This window comes from Pelodiscus sinensis, chromosome 23, assembly GCF_052426305.1.
Source record: "Pelodiscus sinensis isolate ZL-2025 chromosome 23, ASM5242630v1, whole genome shotgun sequence".
NCBI classification, from domain to species: Eukaryota; Metazoa; Chordata; order Testudines; family Trionychidae; genus Pelodiscus; species Pelodiscus sinensis.
The window spans coordinates 445,842-467,529 of NC_143074.1; the positions used below are offsets into that span (position 1 = coordinate 445,842).

Genomic DNA, 21,688 nt, shown 5'->3' on the forward strand with positions numbered 1-21,688 from the left:
AGAGCGAAGGGCTCCTAAAGGGGACGCGAACGTTGCAAAAGTTAAAGGGGAGTGCCAAGGGGGGGGTCACTTTGCCGACAGAAAACTCCTGGGGCTGGCCCAATTAGAAGGGGCGAGGCAAGGCGGCACGTGTGTGTGTGCGCGTGCGCGTGGCAGCAATCCACCCTGCCCACAGTCTGCCCTGCCCTCTACCTTGCTGGAACCCACCCTGCCAGCAATCCACCCTGCCCTCTACCTGGCTGGAACCCACCCTGCCAGCAATCCACCCCAGCCATCCTGTAAACGACCCTTCCTGGCACCCACCCTGGTACCCATTCTGTCACTCAGCCTGGCTTCCACCCACCCATGCATCCATCCTGCCTACCAACCAGCCTGACACTGACTGCCACCCATCCTGCTATCAATGCACCGTGGCTCCCAGCCAACCTGCAAACCACCCAGCCTAGCACCCGCATGTATGGCACCCCCTGTCTTGCACTGCGGGCACCCAGCCTTGCACCCTCCAAACATAGCACCCATCCCAACTGGCAGCAAATCCTGGCTGGATCCCACCTGAACACCCACCCAACTTGGCATCTCTCCAGGCTGGTATTAAGCCTAGCACCCTTCCAGGCTGGCACCCTGCCTGCCAATCATCCATCCTAGCACCCCCTGCCTGGCACCAAGCCTGGTACCCACCCATCCTGCCATCTTTGGTACCCTGCCCAGCCTGGCACCCACCTGGTCCTGAGGAATAGGCCAGTCCATGCACTAGCTAGATGCTCTGAGAAGAGGATCACACAGGTGCGCTGCTGCCTGGTTGGTGCTGTGTTGAACCACTCCCTGCTGGTGCCAAGCTGAGGGTCAGGCGCAGTGATGGAGGCTAGGGAGTAGCCCCTCCACAGGGTTGCGGCCAAGGGGCCGTGAGGAAGTGAACCCCGGCCTTTATTTCTGCAGGGTCTGACGCAGCCAGGCACACTGCCTGTGCCCAGCAAGGAGAGGGTCTCAGGGTGCTCAGAGGCAGGTAACGTTTACTGGGTGGGGGCTGAGATACATCACCTGCCAGCCAGGACCCACTGCCCTGCAAAGGCCGCATCTCACTTGTGCCCCTATCCACAGCCCTGCATCCAGCACCTCCAGAGACAGGCTGAGGGGAGGGAGGTCACTGCTGCTATTGTTCCTGAGCCCCACACAGACACCTCCCTGGCTCTGGAAGAGAGGCTGCTTGGCACCATAACCTCATCCTAGTGTTTGCACAGGAAGAAGAAGTTCCCCAGGCAGCCTGGCTCCCCTGCTCCAGCTCCCCAGTGCTCCAGCCCAGTTCCCTCTGCCCGCCTGGTGCTCCAGCTCCCTTAAAATGGAGCCAAGTAGAGTCATGTGACAGTAAATGTCCTGGCTGGGGCCTTCTCTTGACAAGTTCATGCCCTAGCTAGCCTCTGGCATCACAGGGACACTGTAGTGTCCTGGCTTTTGGGGGCTGCCCTCTAGTGATGGCTCCCACTTCTGTCAGCTTTCAAAGTTGCCTCTCACACAAGTAGCAGAGGCTTAGACATGTGGGAGATGGGCATTTGTGGGCTCTGGTCCCAGTTCCCCAGTAACATGTCTCTTATCTGCAGCACATCACTTTGTTCCCCCCTACAAATGGTAACTTGCCCCTCACTCTGCCCATGTCCCAGGGGTTTTAACAGTCCCTTTTCTTTGGATCTCACCCCATGTAATTGTTTTGGAAAGGGCTCACCTTTGTGCCCCACATGAGCCGCGCCTTCCCCACAAAACTGCCGTTGCCCAGTTGAGACAGGAAAGGCAGACAACAGAGCTGTACATTCAAGTTATTCTTTATGGATATGCAAAGGAAAGAGATCTCTCATAATACCTCAAAGACTTTGCTGTAGGACACCAGCAAAACTATACGACTTGTGAGAAAATACAGACGTAGCTCTGCACGAGGAGATGTGGGCGACAACTCTTCAGTACGATGCATCATTAGAAAAAGGAAATAAATAGACCATGCATTGACCACAGAATTCTGTCATTGCAGTACCACCCTCCAGGGAGCTCAGCTGAGAAGAGGCAGTTTCCGGCTTTTTTAAAAATTGTTTATTAGATTAGTAGGTTTTAATTACCAGGATACACTGTTACCGCCAAGCTACGTAGTTGAAGGAGCTGCTTGGATCTGGACCATGAACCATGGTTACGGTATGGAGAGGCCCAGCAAAGCAATGTAAAACCAGGAGAAAGATGCTCTTGGCTTCCCCTGCTTCCACAAGAGGAGCCAGCTCTGCAAGCGAGCGGGGGTGCATACTCACATTGAGTGGTTGGGTGGAAGAGAAAAGTCCATGTGGCCTTATGGTGGAAGGCAGGCAGTCCACTGACCTGCCACAGTGTTGTTGGAGAGGCAGGAATCCCCAACTATTCAGCTTGGTCAGATGTGTTAATGGGCATGATCCTGGGGGTGCAGTAGGGTGGGGCCTGCCCACAACTGCACTGTTGTTTTGGGTGCTGCCTCCCAACAGTGGCAGCCTGCTCTTCCCCAGCTAACTTGGCAGCTGCTAGCACAGGAACTAATGATTTCCATCCCGCTGCTAGTTAATAATGTCAGGTGGGTTTGACTCCATCCCTTGACACTGGGCAGGCCCAGAATCACTGCTCTGGCACATTCACATTAGTGCCTGGTTACCCCAGGCCCTTAGGGTGATGTGCTTTAAGGGGAAAGGGCCCACACAAAACCAGGGATCAGCACACGCAGCTGGATGTCTCTGTATAACAGCCCAAACCAAGCACCTGTCATCTGGAGTGGGATCCATTTGTTCCTGCTTGTGGAACCTCCAATTTTGGACCAGGGGCTTGGACTGCCCCCTTCTAGGGAAGGGAGGTTTTCCTCCAGGGATGTAAGTCTGACCCATCTCTCCAGATGGCAGCAGGACTGGGCACTCCCTGTGATCAAGGAGAGAACATTGCCATCATCTTCAGAACAAGAGCACAGCCTCACAGTCCTTCTAAATTACCTCCAAACAGCATACTGTTGGGCTGTGACAAAGGCTCCTGTCCTAACGGCACCAATCCCTGCAGAATCAGAGCCAGAGCCAAGGGCATAACAGACGGCATTCTGTCTAGCAAGGAGCCACTTCGCTACAGGGGTGATTGTGAAATCTCTACTTCCATTGTTCGCCTTACAGTCCCTACTTCTCTCTTGTTTATCTGAATGGTCTCTGGTTCTTCAATTGTTTCTGTCTGTTGCATAACTAATTTTGCAAGATGTACATCAGCTATGTTGGTGGGGAATCGTTGAGCAAGGAACTGTTTTGCAGTATGTTAGGGCTGGTCAAATCATTATTATTTAGTACTTTAGTTCATAATGATTGGTTAACCTACTGCTAAGCAGGCCTCAAATGTAACTACTGTATCTAAAGAGGGATCCAAAAGGAAATTCTCTAGCATCTAATTCCAGGACATAACCCAAGGTCAGAGCTGCCAGACTTTAACACCTGCCACTCATATTGAGCAGTCGCTGGAGCCCCAAACCATCTCATCCTGCTTGGCCACCACGAAAAGTTCATCTGCCTTATTGGGAGGGTGGAGAATTGTCGGGGTAGCGAGTGTGTTCTGTTTTGGTAGGAAACAGAGTTCAGGCTATTACTGTGTAAGGACCTTTTGCAGCTAAAAGGCCCCACAAACCTGCAAAAGATTATGTCTTGCGCTCTAGAAACCGGGTAGGGGTGCGGGTGCCTACATTATTAGGTTACACCTTGAGCCCACAGAAGTGCCTAGAGCAGGTGAGTAACAGAATTGTCTGGGGGAAAGGTCAGTTAAGCTCCTTGATCCATTACACGTGGCCATATCAGCAAATGGGGCTTATGCCCCAACAATCCCCCCCATTCACCTCCAGGGGGCTCCAGTCACAGACCCCCAGGCTGCCTATGCCTCCACAATTCAGGGGTCAAGCTCTGATAGTCCCAGAATGAACCCTAGGCAGTCAGTCTGGTAGCCAGGATGGAGGCATCACACTTGGCTGGGTCAAACTTGGCCCCAAAAGCAGGGCTAGTAAGAAATGAGCCTTGACAAGGTAGCGGAGGAGTAGACCGTCCAAGAATGACAACAGAACAGACTGGTCTGTGAAAGCCAGCACATTTCCTTGACAGCCCTAGCTGGAGCATAGAAACTGACGCTAACCAGCCAGTCCCAGGGAAGCACACAGCATAGAGAGTGAAAGCACTGTGATTCCCTTGGGTAAAACCACCCAGTGCTCGCAGGAAGGGCACACAGTGTTTCTGGGTTCACTCCCTTTGCATTGGCCTACATGGAGCAGCTCAGGATGTGCCCTGGGAGTTCTGACCCAAATGAAGGCAGGGCTTTAGTATCACCTGCTTGCATCCTGTGTTTGGCAGCCTGCCAGATTCCCTGCTGCTCTCCTCTTGCTGCTCTCCCACCTCTCTTGCACGGTAAATGTGGCCAAACCGGCGCCCTGGGCTCTAGTTGGCTGAGGCAGCACCAGAAGGCCGGCTGCTCTCCTGGCCTTGCTTAGAGCTCGTGCTCTAGGGACAAGAAAAATATTGCTCAGCCACATTGCCAGGCAAACAGGAACAGATCTTTGCAGCATCCACTCTCCCCCCCCCCCCCCAGAAATGATTCTTACCCCCAACATATGGGGGAAAACGAGGCACACAGTGATTACATGATTTGTCAAAGATCTTGCGGTGCATCAGTTTCAGCTCAGGACTTACCTGACTCTGTCACCTTCCCACAGTTCACATGACCCCAGTAAGCAGCTTGGCTGTGGAGCAGCCCTTAATGCAGGCTCTGCCTGCAGCAAGAGAGCTGGGCTAGAAAGAAGGGCCAGTGAGAGGCAGAAGGTGGCTCCCAGCAGCAGAGGCAGCAGTTTCCATGCAGTACAACCTGCCCACTCCTCTCTTGTTCCAGCTCAGAGTCTTGCGCCAATTCACACCCAGCATGAGCAAGCCCAATGCCACGGAGGCTATGGAGCTGCACTTGTGGCCAGTGGGTTTGAACGTGGTCTCTGCCTCAGTATGCAGCTGTGACCTGGCCATACTTTTTGCTGCATCACAGGTCCCATGCACCTTCCTTTGCAGCCAGCCTCGAGCACACATGGGCACCCATCCTTGTGCTCTCCCACCTGGGGCAGACCAGGAGCTGTTCCGTTCATGGGGTGCGCACTGCACCTGGGTACAAGGGGCTGAGTGGATCTGCCAGGGGGCCTGTTGGCTGCTCCCACTAGTTCCTTCAGGAGGCACCAACTCCAGCATGCACCCAGAGGGGAGAGGGCTCTGGGGAGGGTTGCAAGAACAAGCACAGGTCTGGATTAACACCAGCCTGGCTTCCTGTGCAACCAGGGGGCACTGCATTTTCTTCTACAGAAGCCAAGCAATGAAAAGAGGCAGATTATGGCTAGGTGGGGGCAGAGTCTTTATGACATGGGATAAAAGGGATGAGCAGCCTTTCTCCCCACTCCTACCCAGTGAAGGCAGCCCAAGCACCAGGAGGCTGGCCATGGCCACCCCCGGCTGCTGGCCACTGAGTGGGTGAAACAGCCTAGCTGATTCCTGCTCCTAGCAGATCAAGTAGCCACCTTGGGTAACCATTGGTGCTCTTGCCTGCTACCTGAGCAGCAGCAGAACCATGGATGGAAGGGCCCCTGGAAGCCACAGCCCAGCATTCGGGCTTTGCCATGAGGGAGCAGCATGCAGGGTCACTGTGTGCCAGGATGGGCAACGGTGCAAGAGGGACTGGTGGATGCAGCCTAGGCAGCGAGGGCCACCAGAGGCCAGCTAGCCAAATCACAGGGGCAACAAACCACCCAGACCTGCAGCCGACTGAAAGAGAAAGCCAGCCAGCCAGCCCTCCCCCTTCCCCGCAACTGCTGGGACGCTCAGGGCCCCAGAACTCAGTTGATGCAGGGACAATGAACAAACAAATGGGGAGGCCACTCCTACCTGACCCGGGGGTGGGGGGTGTCTTGGCCCCCTGGGCCAAGGGACACAGGACAATGGACAACTCCATGATTGACGGCTGTGGGCCCCTCCAGGTTGAGGGGGGAATCCAGCCTCGGTGAGGAGCCAGTCAACCCTGAGTCCCACACTGCCAGTAGAGGGTCCCTTGGTACTTTGGTGTGAAGAGCAGCCAATGGTGCACTGGAGTCCAGGCCTGGACTTGGCAGCACCGCTGAGTTGTTGAGTCACATGGCATGAAGGCATCTAGGGTTGCCAGATGATTTCACAAAAATATTCACCTCCGCCCCGCAAAAAAAGAAAGCCAGGAAAAAAAATTCTGTTGAGGGGGGAAAAAAAAAAAAGGGGCCAGGACAGAAATGCAGTCGCGACCCCTTTAATCCCAGGCCGCTCCCCCACCCCTTCCCTTCCCAGCCTGTGGCCTTCTGTCAGGTGCCCAAGCCGGGCCTTGTGAAAACACAAAATGTCCGGTATTTTCTGAATTTGTTTACTGGACAGAAGGCACAAACCCTGGGCTGGTTCAATACCTGACACCTGGCAACCCTAAAGCACCGTATCCCCTCCGGCACTACATCCCTTTGTGCCTGGAGAAGCTGTGGGAGAGGGAAAGCTGCAGCATGTCTCTGTGCTGGGCTGGCTGCGTGTGGAGCCCCCCTTGCATGCCCCCGGCCAGGCGCTGCAACAGGGGCTGTTGCTCAGGCGCATTGTTCTGGCCGAGCTCGCTGGGTGGCTGGCATCTGACATTTCAGTGCACTCCAGAGCCACCGAGGCCCATAAAAGCCACTCCCCTCGTCTAACGGGATTAACTGCTGTCTGCCGTGTGTCAAGCTGCACTGGCACGAGGCCAGCAGAACCCACCTAACACACAGGGCAGGAGCCCATCAACAGGGCAGGAAACCGGAAACCCCCATTTCACTCGGCCTGGTGGGTCGGGAGGGGCAGGGCTGTTGTCAGCCCACATGGGGCAGCTCTGCTGAGCCACGGGAGGCCAGGACTTGTCCCTTGCAGCCCTAGGGCAGGTGGGCCCAGAAGGGCTGAGTCACAGGGAGGGCCACAGCGCCCCCGGGGGCCTGGCTGGCTGCGCCCAGGAGCACTGGAACAATCTGTAGGGTGGGGGTTCTGAGAGCCACCGAACCAAGCCCTGGGAATGACAGAACCCACTTCACGCCGGGGGGTACGGCAGCAGCCTTAAAGGGGCCCCCAAACTCTTCTCTTCGCCCTGCTCCTGCTGGGGCCCCTCAGTGAGCAGCTCCCGGCAAAGAGCCCAGCCTCCCTGCGACCACACCGGGGTTTGCTCCTCACCGTGTTGCTGAGGCCGAGGGCAGGATGGTTTTTCCAGTGCAGCTTTCCGAGCAGCCCAGCCCCGGGGAGGGCAGCCTGGGTGCGGTTAGTGTCAGCACCCTACAGCCAGACCCTCAGTCACTGCTTGCCAGGCAGTGTTCCCAACTCTGCCTGCTGCCATAGGGATCAGCTACAGCCACGTGTCCCCCTTTGAACGTGGCACTGCCGTGGGAACTAGAGAAGGCTCATTGCAGATGGGCTGGTGCACACACAGCAGGCTGGGCTGTCTCGGGGAAAGCCAAGACACCTCCTGGGCCCTCGCGCCAGCAAAGGAAGGAATTAGTGGGATTTGCAAAGCCATTGGCTCAGGCCCTGCCTCAGCCACTGTAAGAGGGGGAATGACTACAGAGGCTGCCCTGGCCCATGGCTAGTTAATACCAACAGCACAGACCAAGAGCAAGAAGTGGCAGCATGTCTGAGAACTGGGCAAAACTCTGGGACGTGTTTGGGCCCCTGGAATGCCCAAGCAGCATGGGAAGCGCTGGAGAGGAGACACTGTCAGAAACAGTTCTGCCCAGGCATGGGGCAGCTAGTGGGAGCTCGTCCTGGAACTGCCCTAGAAGTTTTATTCCCTGAGAAAAACCAGAGACCAACTTCCCTCTAACTCCTGCTGCAACAGGGGCTGGCCCGGGATTCACGTCAGAACCTTCAGCACCATGGATTGCAGGGCCTCAGCTCTCACGGCAGAGCACAGTCCAGAACTCCTGCACTACAAACAGCCAGCACCAGGCCTGACCTGGGCCTGCGTTCCTCCTTCTCCAGAGGAGATGGACCTTTGGGACCTGGGGAGTACAGGCCTCTCGGAGCCACTTGGAGGTTTTGCACTCAGGGCGAGCCTTGGTACCAAGCTCCTGGCTCAGTTCTGCTCGCAGGGGTGGGGTGGGGTACGTCCTGTGGCAATGGAGGAACCAGGGGGCCTGAGCCTTATTCGGGGGGGGGGGGGGGGAAATGGAGGCTGCACTGTTGGCTTTGCCCTGGGGGTGGGATATTGTCAGTTACAGATAAAGTGCATCAGGTGCCTTGGAGCTAGGGTTGCCAGGTGTCCGGTATTGACCCGGACAGTGCGGTATTTTCAGCTCCTGTACAGTAAAAAAATTCAGAAAATACCACATTTAAAATGCCCGGTATTTTCTGATTTTTTCCCAGCCAAGGGGCGAAAATACCAGACTGTCCGGGTCAATACCGGACACATGGCAACCTGCACACTCAGCAATCAGGCCCATGTGGCTTCCCTAGTTCTGCAGGGGAGCTGTCTGGCCCAGAGCAGGGAGAGAGGCAAGATGGCCACCAGCTGCCGGCAGCCTGTTAGAGGCAGAGCCCAGCCTCTTCTGTTCTTAAAGGGGCCATGCTGTTTTTTTAAATTTTTTAATTTTTTTTGCTTAATAACTCTCTGGGTCCTTTTTTTTCCCCCTCAACGACTTTGGTCCTCCCCCCTTTTTCAACAAAATTTTCCCCCTTTTTTTGGAGGGGAGGGTGTTCGGTATTTATGGTTAAACCATCTGGCAATCTTACTTGGAACTTTAACTCCTCACAGCCACCGCCCGTAGGCACTGGCTGACTTCCCTGCCCCAGCTGCACTCACAGAGCCTGACTCCACCCCCATAAGTGTGGGGTGCCCCACTCGTGCACACAAGGCAGGGAGAGCTCAGCGCTGCAAGGGGGAGACAGAGGCTATATCTATATTACTGGGGGTATCATGGAAAAGCTATCTCATGTCCAAGGAAAACGTCCGCTTTTCTGCAAAACATTTCAGAAAAGCAGACATATTCTTTCACCATCCCTGTAAGCCTTGTTGTACAAGGAAGAAGGGATGTGTCGAAAGAGGAGGTTTTTCCGAAATTTGGCACCGTGTAGACGTGTCAAATTTTGGAAAAGCCTCTTCTGGAAGAAAAGCAGAAAAAGATACTCAAATTGCAGTTCACAATTGCCTTTTTCTGATTTTTCTTTGTAGCGTAGACACAGCCTGATTCAGCACTTGGGAGACACTGGAGGGACACCAGAGGGATTTTGCCAAAGGGCAGCAGCATATGGGGATGGGGGCAGCTGTATGCAGGCCTGAGGGGAGAGAATGCTCTCTGCACAGATACACATAGGCTGTGTCTAGACTGGCCAGTTTTTCTGGAAAATCAGCCGCTTTTCCGGAAAAACTTGCCAGCTGTCTACACTGGCCGCTTGAATTTCTGCAAAAGCACTGACTTCCTACTGTAAGAAATCAGTGCTTTTTGTGGAAATACTATGCTGCTCCCGTTCGGGCAAAAGTCCCTTTTGTGCAAAACTTTTGAGATTTGTTTTGCGCAAAAAGCCCCGATCATAAAAATGGCGATTGGGGCTTTTTTGAGCAAAAGCGCGTCTAGATTGGCCACAGACGCTTTTCCGCAAAAAGTGCTTTTGCGGAAAAGCGTCCGTGCCAATCTAGACGCTCTTTTCCGAAAATGCTTTTAACAGAAAACTTTTCCGTTAAAAGCATTTCTGGAAAATCCTGCCACTCTCCACATGGAATATAAGGCCAACTGCAAGAGAGACTCATATCACACAGAGACCCTAATAAGCACACGTTATAGAGAGACACTGGCGAGTGCCTCATGCTGCAGAAACCACACAGCGTGCATGCTCTTTAGCAAGAAGGGCAACCTGTGGCCCAAAGGCCACATGTGGCCCATCAGGGTTCTATGCATGGCCTGCAGGCGCGTACACAGGAATTTTGGGGGCGTGCTTTTTTTGTAAATGTGGACTGCAATGGTGCAAACGTACCCGTCCATAGTCCTCCAGGTAAGCATGCTCTAGCCGGGGAGGAGGGAAAGTCAGCCCCAGCCTTTCCCTGGACAGCCAGAGCATGCTTACTTGGGGGAGCATGAGGGGTGCGTTCACACCCTTCGCACTCCCCTGCATACAGGCCTGCCTGCAAGACGTTTTGTTGCCACTGCCCACACACAGGGTTGCCAGATTCTCCTAGTTTAAATCCACCTGGTTTTTTCCTACTAGTATTACTAAAGTGACACATACATAAAACAAGGGCCTGTGACATGAGGTGCGTGCTGATTGCACACAAAACTGACTAAGATCCAGGCGCTCCCTCTGCAGCCAATCACAGAGCTGCTACAGTTCAATCAGCACATCCCTACATTCTAGGGACACAAGCAGTGAGCAAAACTCCCCTGTCCCAGGAGATGTCTTGTTTATGACAATCTTGCAGCCCATTAAGATAAAGGAGGCCACTCATATGGCCCAGTCACTAGCCTAGGTTGCCCATGGCTGCTCTATAGATACTCAGACTATGTAGAGTCCAAGTAGGGGCACACTGAACAGACTCATACTGTATAACATGCTGTATTGAAACTCAAATGCATTGGGCCAAATTTTCATGTGAGCTATATGAATGTGTCTGCACAAGTTGAAGCCCCCAGTACATGTCCTGATGTGGCTCCAAGCCCCCTTCCATGTACAATGATGCAGCTGTGCAGACAAATGGGAGCTGCTGTGCTAAGATGTTGGGCCTATTTGCAGAGGCCAGGTTGAAACCATTACCCTCTCCTGGCTGTCTACAGAATTACACAAGGTGACGCGGAGCATGTGGGGAGTGGACCTGTGCACCTAGGGGCTGTGATGGCCAAGGTGGGGGTCTAGGCAGCAGGATGGAGAGGGCATGGCAGGGAGCTCTGGCCACACTTGGTTAGAGGTAGCCATGTTGTCTAGTGGTTAGATTTAGGGGGTAGGGATAGGCAGAGCTGCTGGTTCTATGCTGGCCGAACTGTTAGGAGAACAGCAGCAGTCTAGTTACTTGTATCTCTGTGCTTTGGCCAAGCTCAGCTGAGAACCAGGGAAAACAAAGAGAAGGCAAAGCCTTACAGCAAGCCAGAGCCACGGCACTGGAGTTACCCTCTGTGCAGCAGCCTTCTCCTTGTGCCAAATCTCATGCAACTGGGCCAGCCCCACCCAGAGTAGCCAGGATCTAGAGCTGAGCAGCTCCTGCCCTGCCCAGCCACGGCCATGGAGGCAGGGGGTCTGAGCTCCACGCACAGAGTCCCTGGTCGCTGCCCTATGAGGACAGCACCTTTCCCAGGCCTCCCCGAGCCAGGAGCCAGCAATGGGAGGGCGATTCCCACCAGCTAGCTGAGTGCAAATACCTGTCTGCAAAGGGCAATACACAGAAGGCCTGCATGGTGTGGAGGGCTGGTCATATGATGTCATCCAGCAGGTTAGGGCTGGCGACCCAGTCCAAGGTCCGTGGCTCAGAGGCAGCCATGATCATACACAGGAACTGCTTGCCGGTCCGCTTGTCAATGGGGTAGATGGTGGTGGGCGTGAACCTCTTGTTGCTCTCCACGAAGTCACAGAGCTGCGCGTAGATCTTGGGGAACTCATGGCGCAGGAAGACGCCGCGGGTCCGCAGTTCCCGCTGGATGTTGATGAAGCAGACCTCCCGGGCCTTGCGCCCTTCCTCACCCTCCTGGTCCATATCTGCCGTGCCAGGCGGGGGGGTCAGGATCAAGGTCTCCATATCCCGCTCCTTCTTCAAGATCTGCTTTTCGGGGCTGGCGGAGGCTAAGGCCACCTTGGCGTATTTCCTGACTGTCGGCACCTGCACCTTGGGAGATGGCCTCACAGGGACTGCATGTCCCACAGCCACAGTTACATTCAAGAGGAAACATTCCTCAGGGTCGTACTGGCTGCCAGCGCCCACCAGCTCCCGGGCATAGTCTCCTAGGCTCTCTGCATAGCCCTCCAGCTCCCGCAGGGACAAGTAGGTGGGGGACATCAGCAGGCTCTCCAAGCCAAACTGCAGGAAGTTCTCGGCCGAGCCCGAGCTGGGGAAGCCCAGGAACAGCACCCCTCGCCCCCGGGACAGGTAGCCCACCTTGGCAATGCGCGAGAAGGCCTTGTGCACCTCGGCATTCTCTCGGCAGAACTGCAGCACATGGCGGCAGACGCTCCCGATACGCCCGTAGACGCAGTTCTCCTTGTGGGTGTCCCAGTCCTCGCGGCGGCAGCTCCGGGAGCAGTAGTAGGTGTAGCAGCTGTGGCAGGACTTGAAGTAGAGACAGGCATTGAACATGGTCTCTGTGCGCCTGCACTTGGCATTTGAACACATCATCATGTCGTCCTCGTCCGCACTCAGCTCCGGGGAGCAGTCATCCTGCTGCTTCTCAAAGCTGCTGCTGGAGACAGACATGGCGAGTGCACGGCCACCCTGCTCCTTGCACACATCTCTGTGGAAGGAACTGGGGCCTGGCTGCTCCTTGGTGGGCCGGGGCTCCCCTACCAGCAAAGGCAGTGGTTTCCTAGCATCCAGCTTCTGGGGGGGTATGGGTGCGCCATTGTCAATCAGCCGCTTGAGCTGGTCTGCCAGGCTGTGCCCATTGCTGGGGTGGTGGCTGGGCGGGGGCTTGGAGTCGATGACCAGGTCTGTGATCAGTTCGTCCAGCTGGTCCAGGCTGCGCTGGCGGGAAGAGCTGGTCTGGGTGCTCTCTTTGGCAGGGGGAGCCGAGTGGTAGTGTGTGGGGTAGGGGCGACGCCCATCCTGCCCAGCATCCAGTACATCCCAGCTGGCTGAGCGCTTCTCACTCTGGCTCAGCCCATTGGCTTTGATGTCGTTATCAGTGATGGTGATTTCTGGGGTGACAAACCAGGAGCGGCCCAGGGGGCAGCGCCCACTGTCCGCATGCATCTTCTCCAGGATGGAATTCTCGGAGAGGGACAGTGCTGCGTAGCGCTTGGGGGAGCTGGACAGGTTGATCACCACGGGCTGCCGCCTGTTGTCCGGGGATAAGGCACGGTGCTGCTCCCGGGCCAGCAGGTTCTCATAGCTGCGCCCACGGAACAGGGGGTCCTCCCTGCGCGCACTGGACGTCAGGATGTTGTCCCAGGATCTGGAGTAATGCCGGGTGTCTGTGCCTAAGCGGGGCTGGTTGGCGCTGTAGCTGGCATGCCAGGAGGAAAGCAAGGCCTCCTGCCCAGAGGGGTGAGGTGCTAAGTGGGACATCTGCAAAGTCTGGTAGGGGAGTGCACTCCGGTCTGGACAGTACCAGTCGCTGAACTGTAAAGGCTGGGTGCTACGGGCATGAGGGTATGTCCGCGAAATAGCTTCTCTCTCATGATATTTGCCATAATCCTCAGTGTAGAACAACCGGGAGGAGGAGTTCAGGGCAGGATACAGCCTGGGGTCCTCTGGATAGAGGGGTTTGGTGGGGACACCTCTGGAGGCGTAGATTCGAGGGTCTTCTCTATAGAAAGTGTGGGCAGGGGCTTCTTGGATAGGGTAGGTCCGAGCTTCTTCCACGTAGAGAGTCTGGGGTGGGATGGTACGGACATTCCCTTTGGCAGGGTCCTCTGCATAGAAGGCCTGTGGAGGGACGTGGCACCCTGGGTATGGGCGAGTGCACGCCTCATAGCCAGAACTTTTCAGTGGGATGCTGGAGCCAAGGCACCCTGTTGGCTCCTCTGTGTAGAAGAACTGGGTGGGCACGTTGGGGGCAGAGAAGGTCACGCATCCCCTCTCAGGATAATCCCGTGGGGAGGGCATGGCCTGGTAAGCCCGAACCCGGGGGTCACCTTCATAGTACTCGTTGGGGTAGCGCAGCACCCGGTGCTCCCCGCTGTAGGAGTCGCTGGGCGTGGGAGTGCGGGACACAGACACGTGCCTGCTGCTTGGGATGGTCAGGCTCCGAACAGTGCCCGGTGGCCTCGGCCAGCTTGGCAACTCCATCCTGCTCTGGGCCTTCAGGCTGCGTGCCGTGTGCACCAGCACTGCCTCATCTGGCTTCATGTCCATCCGGCACTTGACATGAAGGCTTGTGGTCGGCCTCCCGCCTGGGGCCTCCTCTGGACAGTTGCTGCTGATGCAGAGTGGAGAGATGCGGCTGGTGCTGCTCCGCTGGGGCTGCAGCTTGATGGGGTGCACCTCATTCATCAGAGCCTTCATGGGAGTGTAGCCACTCTCCCTGCGTGGGGACATTTCTGTCCTCACAGGATCCCTGGCGAGGCGCAGAGCCTCCCGTCCCCTCCTGGCCGATGGGGCAGGAGATGAGGATGACATCTGTATGGGAATGGGAGCGAAGGTAGATTTCACCCGAGGGGTGCTCTTGGATCTTGCTCGCCTCTTTGGCTCCGCCCGAGCCAGGGGCTCCTTGGGGACTTCCCTCCCATGAGGGTGAGGCCTGGTGTTCTGAACGTCTGACCTGGGAGGAGCCTTCCTGCCTCCAGAACCTGAGGATGGCTCGGGGGTGCCTGGGCGCCGGCAGGGGCGCTCCATAGCAGGAGCACAGGCCAGCTGCTCGTCAAGCGACTCAAGAAAGTCAAAGCTCCTACAGTGGCGCTTATTGAAGGGCTGCGGGTCACGTGGCAGAGATGCAGACATGAAGGCGTCACATTGTGGCATCAATGGCTGGCAGACGATGGAATCTGCAGATGTAGGGCACTTCACCTCCAGGTCTTGATACACCGTAGACACCAGTATGCCAGGTGGGTCGGTTCGTGTCATCTTAAACGAGCTCGTCCTTCTCCAGCTCCTCCTCAGACCATCTCAGGGGAAGCCAGCCAGCCCTGCAACACAAGAGAGAAGGGGCCTTGAGTCTCAAGCATTCTGCAGAGGCCCACTCAAGACAGGAGCTGAAAGGGGAGTATAAAGATGCAGTTTGATTGCGAGGCTCATAACATGGGAGGTTTTTCTTCCAACACCTGGAGCCAAGGGATCTGGGGAGGGTCTCCATTTAAGAGAGCAGTTTCTAGCCCTTTGGTCTTGGGGAAACGCTGGAACTCACCACCTTGAACATGAGGCAAACACACCAAGCCAACCCTAGCTGACGTTTAGCCAAGCAGATGATTTTGGGTTCCTGACTCATGACCCTACAATGCCTGGGACTGGCTGAGCGGGTAAGTCTGGCGGGCAATGTGCAAAGCAGTCCTGTTGGGGGAAGAACTGATAGCCGAATGGTGACGAGGTGATGATGGGGAATTCCAAGTGGCCGTGGCCGTTCCCAGGAGGGGCGGGGATGGCAGCTCCTCTAGGAGTGCCCAGCCTGCTCCTGGTCGGGGCATGCACTGCTCAGATACAACAGTGCCAGAGACCAGGGTAAGCCATGGCCTAGGATTGGGGGGCGGGGAATCCTCTTGAGCTGAGGCTACCTCTCCATGGCAGGGAACTCCAGGTATTAGGAAGAGACAAGTGTTAGTAATGGAGCATTTTATCATTAGAATCACAGACAGATGGGTTTGCAATGACCAGGAGAACCACATGGTGATGTTGCCTGACTGGTGCTAAGGCTGCAGAGTTCTTGAGCCATCTAGACTTATGAGCAGTGCTGGGGACCAGCCAGTGGTCATGGTACAGTGGGATAGGGAAGGACAAGAGGGAGGTCCTGGAAGCCAAATCTAGGCTGCTATGTAAGAGACTGAAATCCAGGATCTCCATGGTAGTGTTCTGAGATGCTTCCAGTCCCACGCACAGGGCCAGGTAGACAGCATGGGTCTCAATGTGTGGATGAGTTGATGATATAGGAAGAAGGATAAAATAGATTAGGAACTGGGGAAACTTTTGGGAAAGGGGGAGCCTGTACAGGAGGGATGGGCTCCACCTAAGCCAAAATGGAACCAGATTGCTGGTACTTAAAATCAAATCAAATCAATTTAAAATAAAAAAGGTCCCAGTCCTTAGTTTAAAAACTGTTCTAACGGAAAGCTGACAGGTATGGAGGAGCAGATGGATCGGACAGAGTTGAGAAACTTCATGCCCAGAGACCAGATGCAGCCCCCCAAGATTCAGGCCCCCCCGCCCCCCAGGATCAGGGAGCCTGCACTGGCACTTCAGTCCTCTCCATCCTCTGTGGATCTGGAGCACACACACTCTACTAAGCTGCCCCGCCCCAGTTCTGGTGTGTGGGGAGTTTTGTTTGGTTCTTTTTTTGCTTCTCACTTTATGTGTGTTCCCTGACTGATTTTTCTGTGGGTTTCATCAATAGGAGCTGCTAAGGAGAATCTGACTTACCTGAATGCTTTGGGCATTCAACCAATGAAATGCAGATAGGAATTTCAAACCGAGAGAGGGTTTTTTTCCCCTCTCTTCTTTTGTTGGAGATCAGAGCAGTTTTTTCCCCAGGTAAGAAGAGATTCGGGCTCTCCCAGGAATGGACTCCTTGAAATGTGTAAGTAGGGAAAAGTTTAGATAATCCATCAGGTTTTATTGCTTTCCCTGTTTAGGGGTTTGGAAATCAAGTTCGAGCTGGTTAACTGTTTTTCTCTTTTGTGACTAAGGATTACAACCCAGGAATTCCCCTGAGTCTATTTCACTCCATGGCTTTTAATACCCAGTCATTTACTATGCTTGCAACAGTAGTTTTGATTGATAATAAAAGTGTTGCCCTTTTTGTGTTGATTAACCGGTATTGGTTGATTTGTGTGTCCTTAAACCTACATGCCTAGGTTATCTGGGGGAAGCAGAGCCCCATTGTTCTCTATGGATTCCCTCAGTTTGTTTTCCCAACTCCAAGCAAAACGGAGGTTAGGGTAGGAAGGAAAGCTTTGCCTGAGGGAGGAGATTCCCACATGATCTCTTCTCTGGAAGAGATTTTTTTTTTAAACTTCACTTAGGTGGTGGCAGCCACCGATTGTCTTCCTTTTAGGTCTCAAGGAAACTGAGGCTATGTCTAAACTACAAAGATTTTTTTTGAAAGAGGATATGCAAAGAGGATCTTTTGAAAATGCAAGTAGCTCGGATGTGTTTTTTTCAGAAAAAAAACCTCTTTTTTGAAAAACTGTGTAAACCCCTTTTTTTTAGGAAGAGTTTTTTTTTCCCAAAAAACCCCACATCCAGACTACTTTCATTTTTGAAAGATCCTCTTTCAAAAATGCGATTGGAAGAAATATGCAAGGAGGAATTTGCATATCCTCTTTTGAAAATGCTTTGTAGTTTAGACGTGGCCTGAGACCAGACAAGTTTGTCTCTGGGGAGTTACAGAGACAAGTTCTTACAGAGTTTATTCTGCTAGCTGGTCCACATAGCTGCACTCTAAGTGCCAGCCAGGGGACTTGAGCTGTGACAGTGGGTCAGTGGCCCCCGACCCAAAAAAAGTTCCCCATCCCTACCTTAGAGAATTTCTATTAATAGACCGTCCCTTATGTCCTAGTGAAGAGAAGAGGATGGAAGGTGATAAAATATAGGTAAGATCTGATGAGAAACAGTCAAATGAAAAAAGTTCCATCCAATCACATCATGTAAAAAACAGACAGCTAAAAAGTGTTTTAAATGCTTATTTACAAACTCTAAAAGTCTAAATAATAAGATGGGGGAACTAGAGTGCCTCGTATTGAATGAGGATACTGATACAGTAGGTATCACAGATACTTGGGTAGAACAAGGATAATCAACGGGACACCGTAATATCAGGATACAGACTATATTGGACAGGTTGTGCTGGAGGGGGAGTGGCGCCATCTGTGAAAGAAAGTGTAGAATCAAATGAAGTAAAAATCTGAAATGAACCAAACAACCAACCATAGTATCTCTATGGATAGTAATTCTATGCTCTAATAATAAGAATATAGCAGCAGGGATATATTACTGACTACCTGACCAGAATAGTGCTAGAGACTGTGAAATGCTAAGGGAGATTACAGAGGCTATAAAGAAATGTTAAAAAACCTGCAATAATGGGGGATTCCAACGATCCCCATATTGACTGGGTATACACCACCTAAGAACAGGATGCAGAGATAAAGTTTCTTGACACCTTCAATGACTGCTTCTTGGAGAAGCTGATTCTGAAACCCACAATTTTTGATTTAGTCCTAAACGGAGTGCAAGATCTTGTCCAAAACATGAATATAGCTGGACTGATTGACTATAGTAAATACATTAAATGTAACATCTATGTGGTCGGAAAAACACCTCAGCAGCTCAACACTGTGGCATTTAATTTCAGAAAGGTGAACTACACAAAATGATGAGGTTAATTAAATAGAAATTAAAAGGTACAAGGCCAAAAATGAAATCCCTACAAGCTGCATGGAAACTTTTCAAAGACACCATGGGTGTGTCTAGACTATATGACTCCGTTGACGGAGCCATGTAAAGTAGTTTACACGACATAGTCAGTGAAGCGGGGATTTAAATAATCCCCACTTCATTACAATAAAAATGGCCGCTGCGCTGTGCCGACAATCAGCTGATCCAGCCCAGCACGGCAGTCTAGACGCGGATTGGTCGACAAGGGAAGCCTTTGTTGACCGCTCCTGTAAACCTCGTTTCATGAGGCATAAGGGAGCAGTCGACAAAGGCTTCCCTTGTCGACCGATCCACGTCTAGACTGCCGTGCTGGGCCGGATCAGCTGATTGTCGGCACAGCGCAGCGGCCATTTTTATTGTAATGAAGTGGGGATTATTTAAATCCCCGCTTCACTGACTATGTCGCGTAAACTACTTACATGGCTCCGTCGACGGAGCCATGTAGTCTAGACACACCCCATAATAGAAGCTCAACATAAATGTATACCCCAAATTAAAAAACACAGAGAACCAAATAAGTTCCACCTTGGCTTAACAACCAAGTAAAAGTAGTAGTTAGAGAGAAAAAGACGTCAAAAAGTGGAAGTTAAAACCTAGCTAGGAAAAGCGGAAGGCGCATAAACTCTGTTAAATGAAGTGTAAAAATATAAGTTTGATGGCAAAAAAGGAATTTGAAGAACAACTAGCTAAAAACTCCAAAAGTAATAGTAAAAAATGTTTAAGGACATCAGAAGCAGGAAGCCTGCTAAAAAACTATTGGGACTATTGGACAATCAAGATGCTAAAAGTGCACTCAAAGATGCTAAGGCCATTGCAGAGAAACTAAATGGATTCTTTGCATCAGCTTTCATGGCTGAAGTTGTTAGGGAGATTCCCAAATCCTGAGCCATTCTTTTTAGGTGACAAATCTGAGGAATTGTCCCAAATTGAGGTGGTGTTATTGATAAACAACAAATTGATAAACCTAATAGTAACAAATCACCAGGACCAGATGGCACTCTCTCAAGACTTCTGAAACAACTCAAATGTGAAATCGCAGAACTATTAACTGGTTTGTAACCTATCCTTTAAATCAGCCTCTGTACCAAATGACTAGAGGAGAACTCATCTGACGCCAATTTTTAAAAAGAGCTCTAGAGGTTATCCTGGCAATTACAGGCCGTTAAGTCTAACTTCAGTACTGGGCAAATTGGTTGTGACTATAATAAAGAACAGAACTGTTACACTTAAATATGTTGGGAAAGAGACAAAATGTTTTTTGTACAGGGAAATCATGTCCTGCCCTTATTTCAACAGTTAACCAGTTAAACTTAACGTTTAACCGGTTAACTAATTAAACAGGACTTTACATCTCCATTCCTCATTCTTACTGTGCTGGAGGACAGGAAGGTCTGGGGCCAGAGGGATAATGAAATCCAGCCTCCCCTCAGGTTCTGCAGCTGGAAGGTGCTGGAACAGGAAATGAGTACAGGACAGCTGTGCTGTTCCTACCTGGTCTGCTGGCAGTGGTGTGCATTTGGATGGGCAAAGCTGGCACAAGCTGCTGTGTCAGCTCCATGCTGAGAATCTGGTCTGGGGCTAGAAGATAAAACACATCAAATTAATCCAGGAAGTTACCGCTCAGCTTCCTGAAGACACGCGCCACCCTGCTGAGCCCAGCACCAGCCCTGGGGTCTCTCCTCTGTGCAGGTCCACAGCACATCCCCTCGGGGAGCTCTGCAGACAGTGATATCCTGCAGGGCTTTGCCCCTGGAGCAAAGAGAGACCCAGGAGGTCAAAGTGACATGCCAGAGTCCTGGGTCTCCCTCAAGCGGCCGAGTGTAACAGCCTGGTCACTCACTGTGGCTGTCTACACAGCAGCATTCTTTTGGAATAACTGACATTGTTCTGAACTAACATAGCCTGCATCCACGCAGCAAGCAGTTATTTCAACAATGTCAGCTGAAGGACTTCTTACTCCGCCTCCTGTAATTCTCATTGCGGGAGGCTAAGGGAAGTCGGAGGAAGAGTGTTCTCTTTCGGACTCCCTGCTGTGTAGACAGCGCCAAAAGCTGAAAGAAGCTATTTTGACTTAAGCTACGCAATTCACATGGCTCACGTTGCAGAGCTTGTTTCAGTGTTAGCCATCCCTAGCACTTTTGTTTCCCTACACAGGCTGCCATGGAGGGCGGAGGGCTTGTACACAAGGGATACAGGGCCAGGTAGGCAGGAGCTGTGGGAGGTAGGCCCAGAGCTGCAGGGGCAGGAACAGGGCAGCCAGGCAGAGAGGCAGCAGGAGTCGGCAGTAGAGTGTAGAACTACCTGGCCCCAACTTGCTCCACTCCTCTGGCTCCCAGCTGTGTCCTAGGAGGGCAGGCTGGGGGTTGCCCACACGCGCTGGTGGCAGAAAGCGGAGCCATGCAGCTGGGAGCTGGCAGAGCAGGCTGGGGCTTGTCGTTCCGCTTTCTGGTGCAGGGGGTGAGACACCTGTTGCCAGTGCCAGGCCCCTGCTAATCCCCAGGCGACACTGCTTGGGGAGGGGTTTGGGGAAGTTGTGGAGCGGGACGAAGCAGGGGCGGGAAGAGGCAGGGTGGGAAGAGCAGGAGGGCTATCAGGAGCCCTGCAGCCACCAGGGACAACCCACAAGTGCACCAGCTGGAGGACAGGTCTGGCTGCGGGAGCCGGCAATGCTGCATACACAGCCCACAGCTGCCCAGGGCACCATGAAATCTGGGGCAATTTACGGCCCCAAATGTTGTGGTACCTTAAGCAGCTGCATATTAGTAGGGATGGCACTGCCCCTGGGGCACTGCCTTTCCCTTGCCAGCTGGCCTGGAATCACCTGCAGTCTCCCATGCAAGTGCTGAGATGGTGGAGCCACGCAGTCAGCCGCTACTAGACCTTCCTGCAAGGCACCCAAGAAAGAGCACAGCAGCCAAGGCGCCACGTGCCCACAGCTCAGCCTCTGCCCTCAGCGATGTGCCAGCAGCCTGTGGATCGCCCTGCCTATTCAGAGCGGCCCTCCCCCACCCAGCAGCACCTCTGCCGAGAGACACTGAAGCCCACAGGCCCAGGGGCTGCCAGAGTGAGACTGAAACCTGCTGCCAGGAGGCCAGTGAGCAGCACAGCCTGGCTGGAACCCGGGCTGCTCATGGTGCTGGCACCCCTCTGGAGCTGACAGTTGCCATGGTTTTGCTGTGCAGTCGTGGGGGCTGGAGGAGCAGTGTGTGCGGGGGAGGCACAGGAGGAGGCTGGGGCACTGCGAGGTGATGTGGGGGGAGGCCCTGTGTTCACTGAGCAATGGGGACAGCAAAGGCAGGACCCCAGGCCTGCCCCCCACACAAGCAGCAGGACTGGGAGCGGTGCTATCTCTGGCCATGGTGTGGGGCGTAGGGTGGGCAGAAGCCCAAGAGCTGGGCTGGACAGCCTC

At 53.4% G+C, this 21,688-nt stretch overlaps 1 protein-coding gene across 2 annotated transcripts; it reads right to left on the bottom strand.

Annotated features, from left to right (window-relative positions):
* Positions 1-1,796: 1,796 nt before the first annotated feature.
* Positions 1,797-19,873, bottom strand: AJM1 (apical junction component 1 homolog). 2 transcript variants are annotated; one of them, XR_016347765.1, is made up of 3 exons: positions 19,771-19,873; positions 11,408-14,822; positions 1,797-4,511 (listed from the first exon to the last, which is right to left on the bottom strand). XR_016347765.1 is itself a non-coding variant. In XM_075905464.2 (2 exons), exon 2 carries the CDS (start codon positions 14,758-14,760, stop codon positions 11,458-11,460), a length of 3,303 nt encoding a protein of 1,100 aa, XP_075761579.2. In that variant the 5' UTR covers positions 14,761-14,822; positions 19,771-19,873; the 3' UTR covers positions 1,797-11,457. The 2 variants fall into 2 exon arrangements, 1 of the variants encoding a protein (XP_075761579.2); XM_075905464.2 differs by having other exon boundaries at positions 1,797-14,822.
* Positions 19,874-21,688: the final 1,815 nt, after the last annotated feature.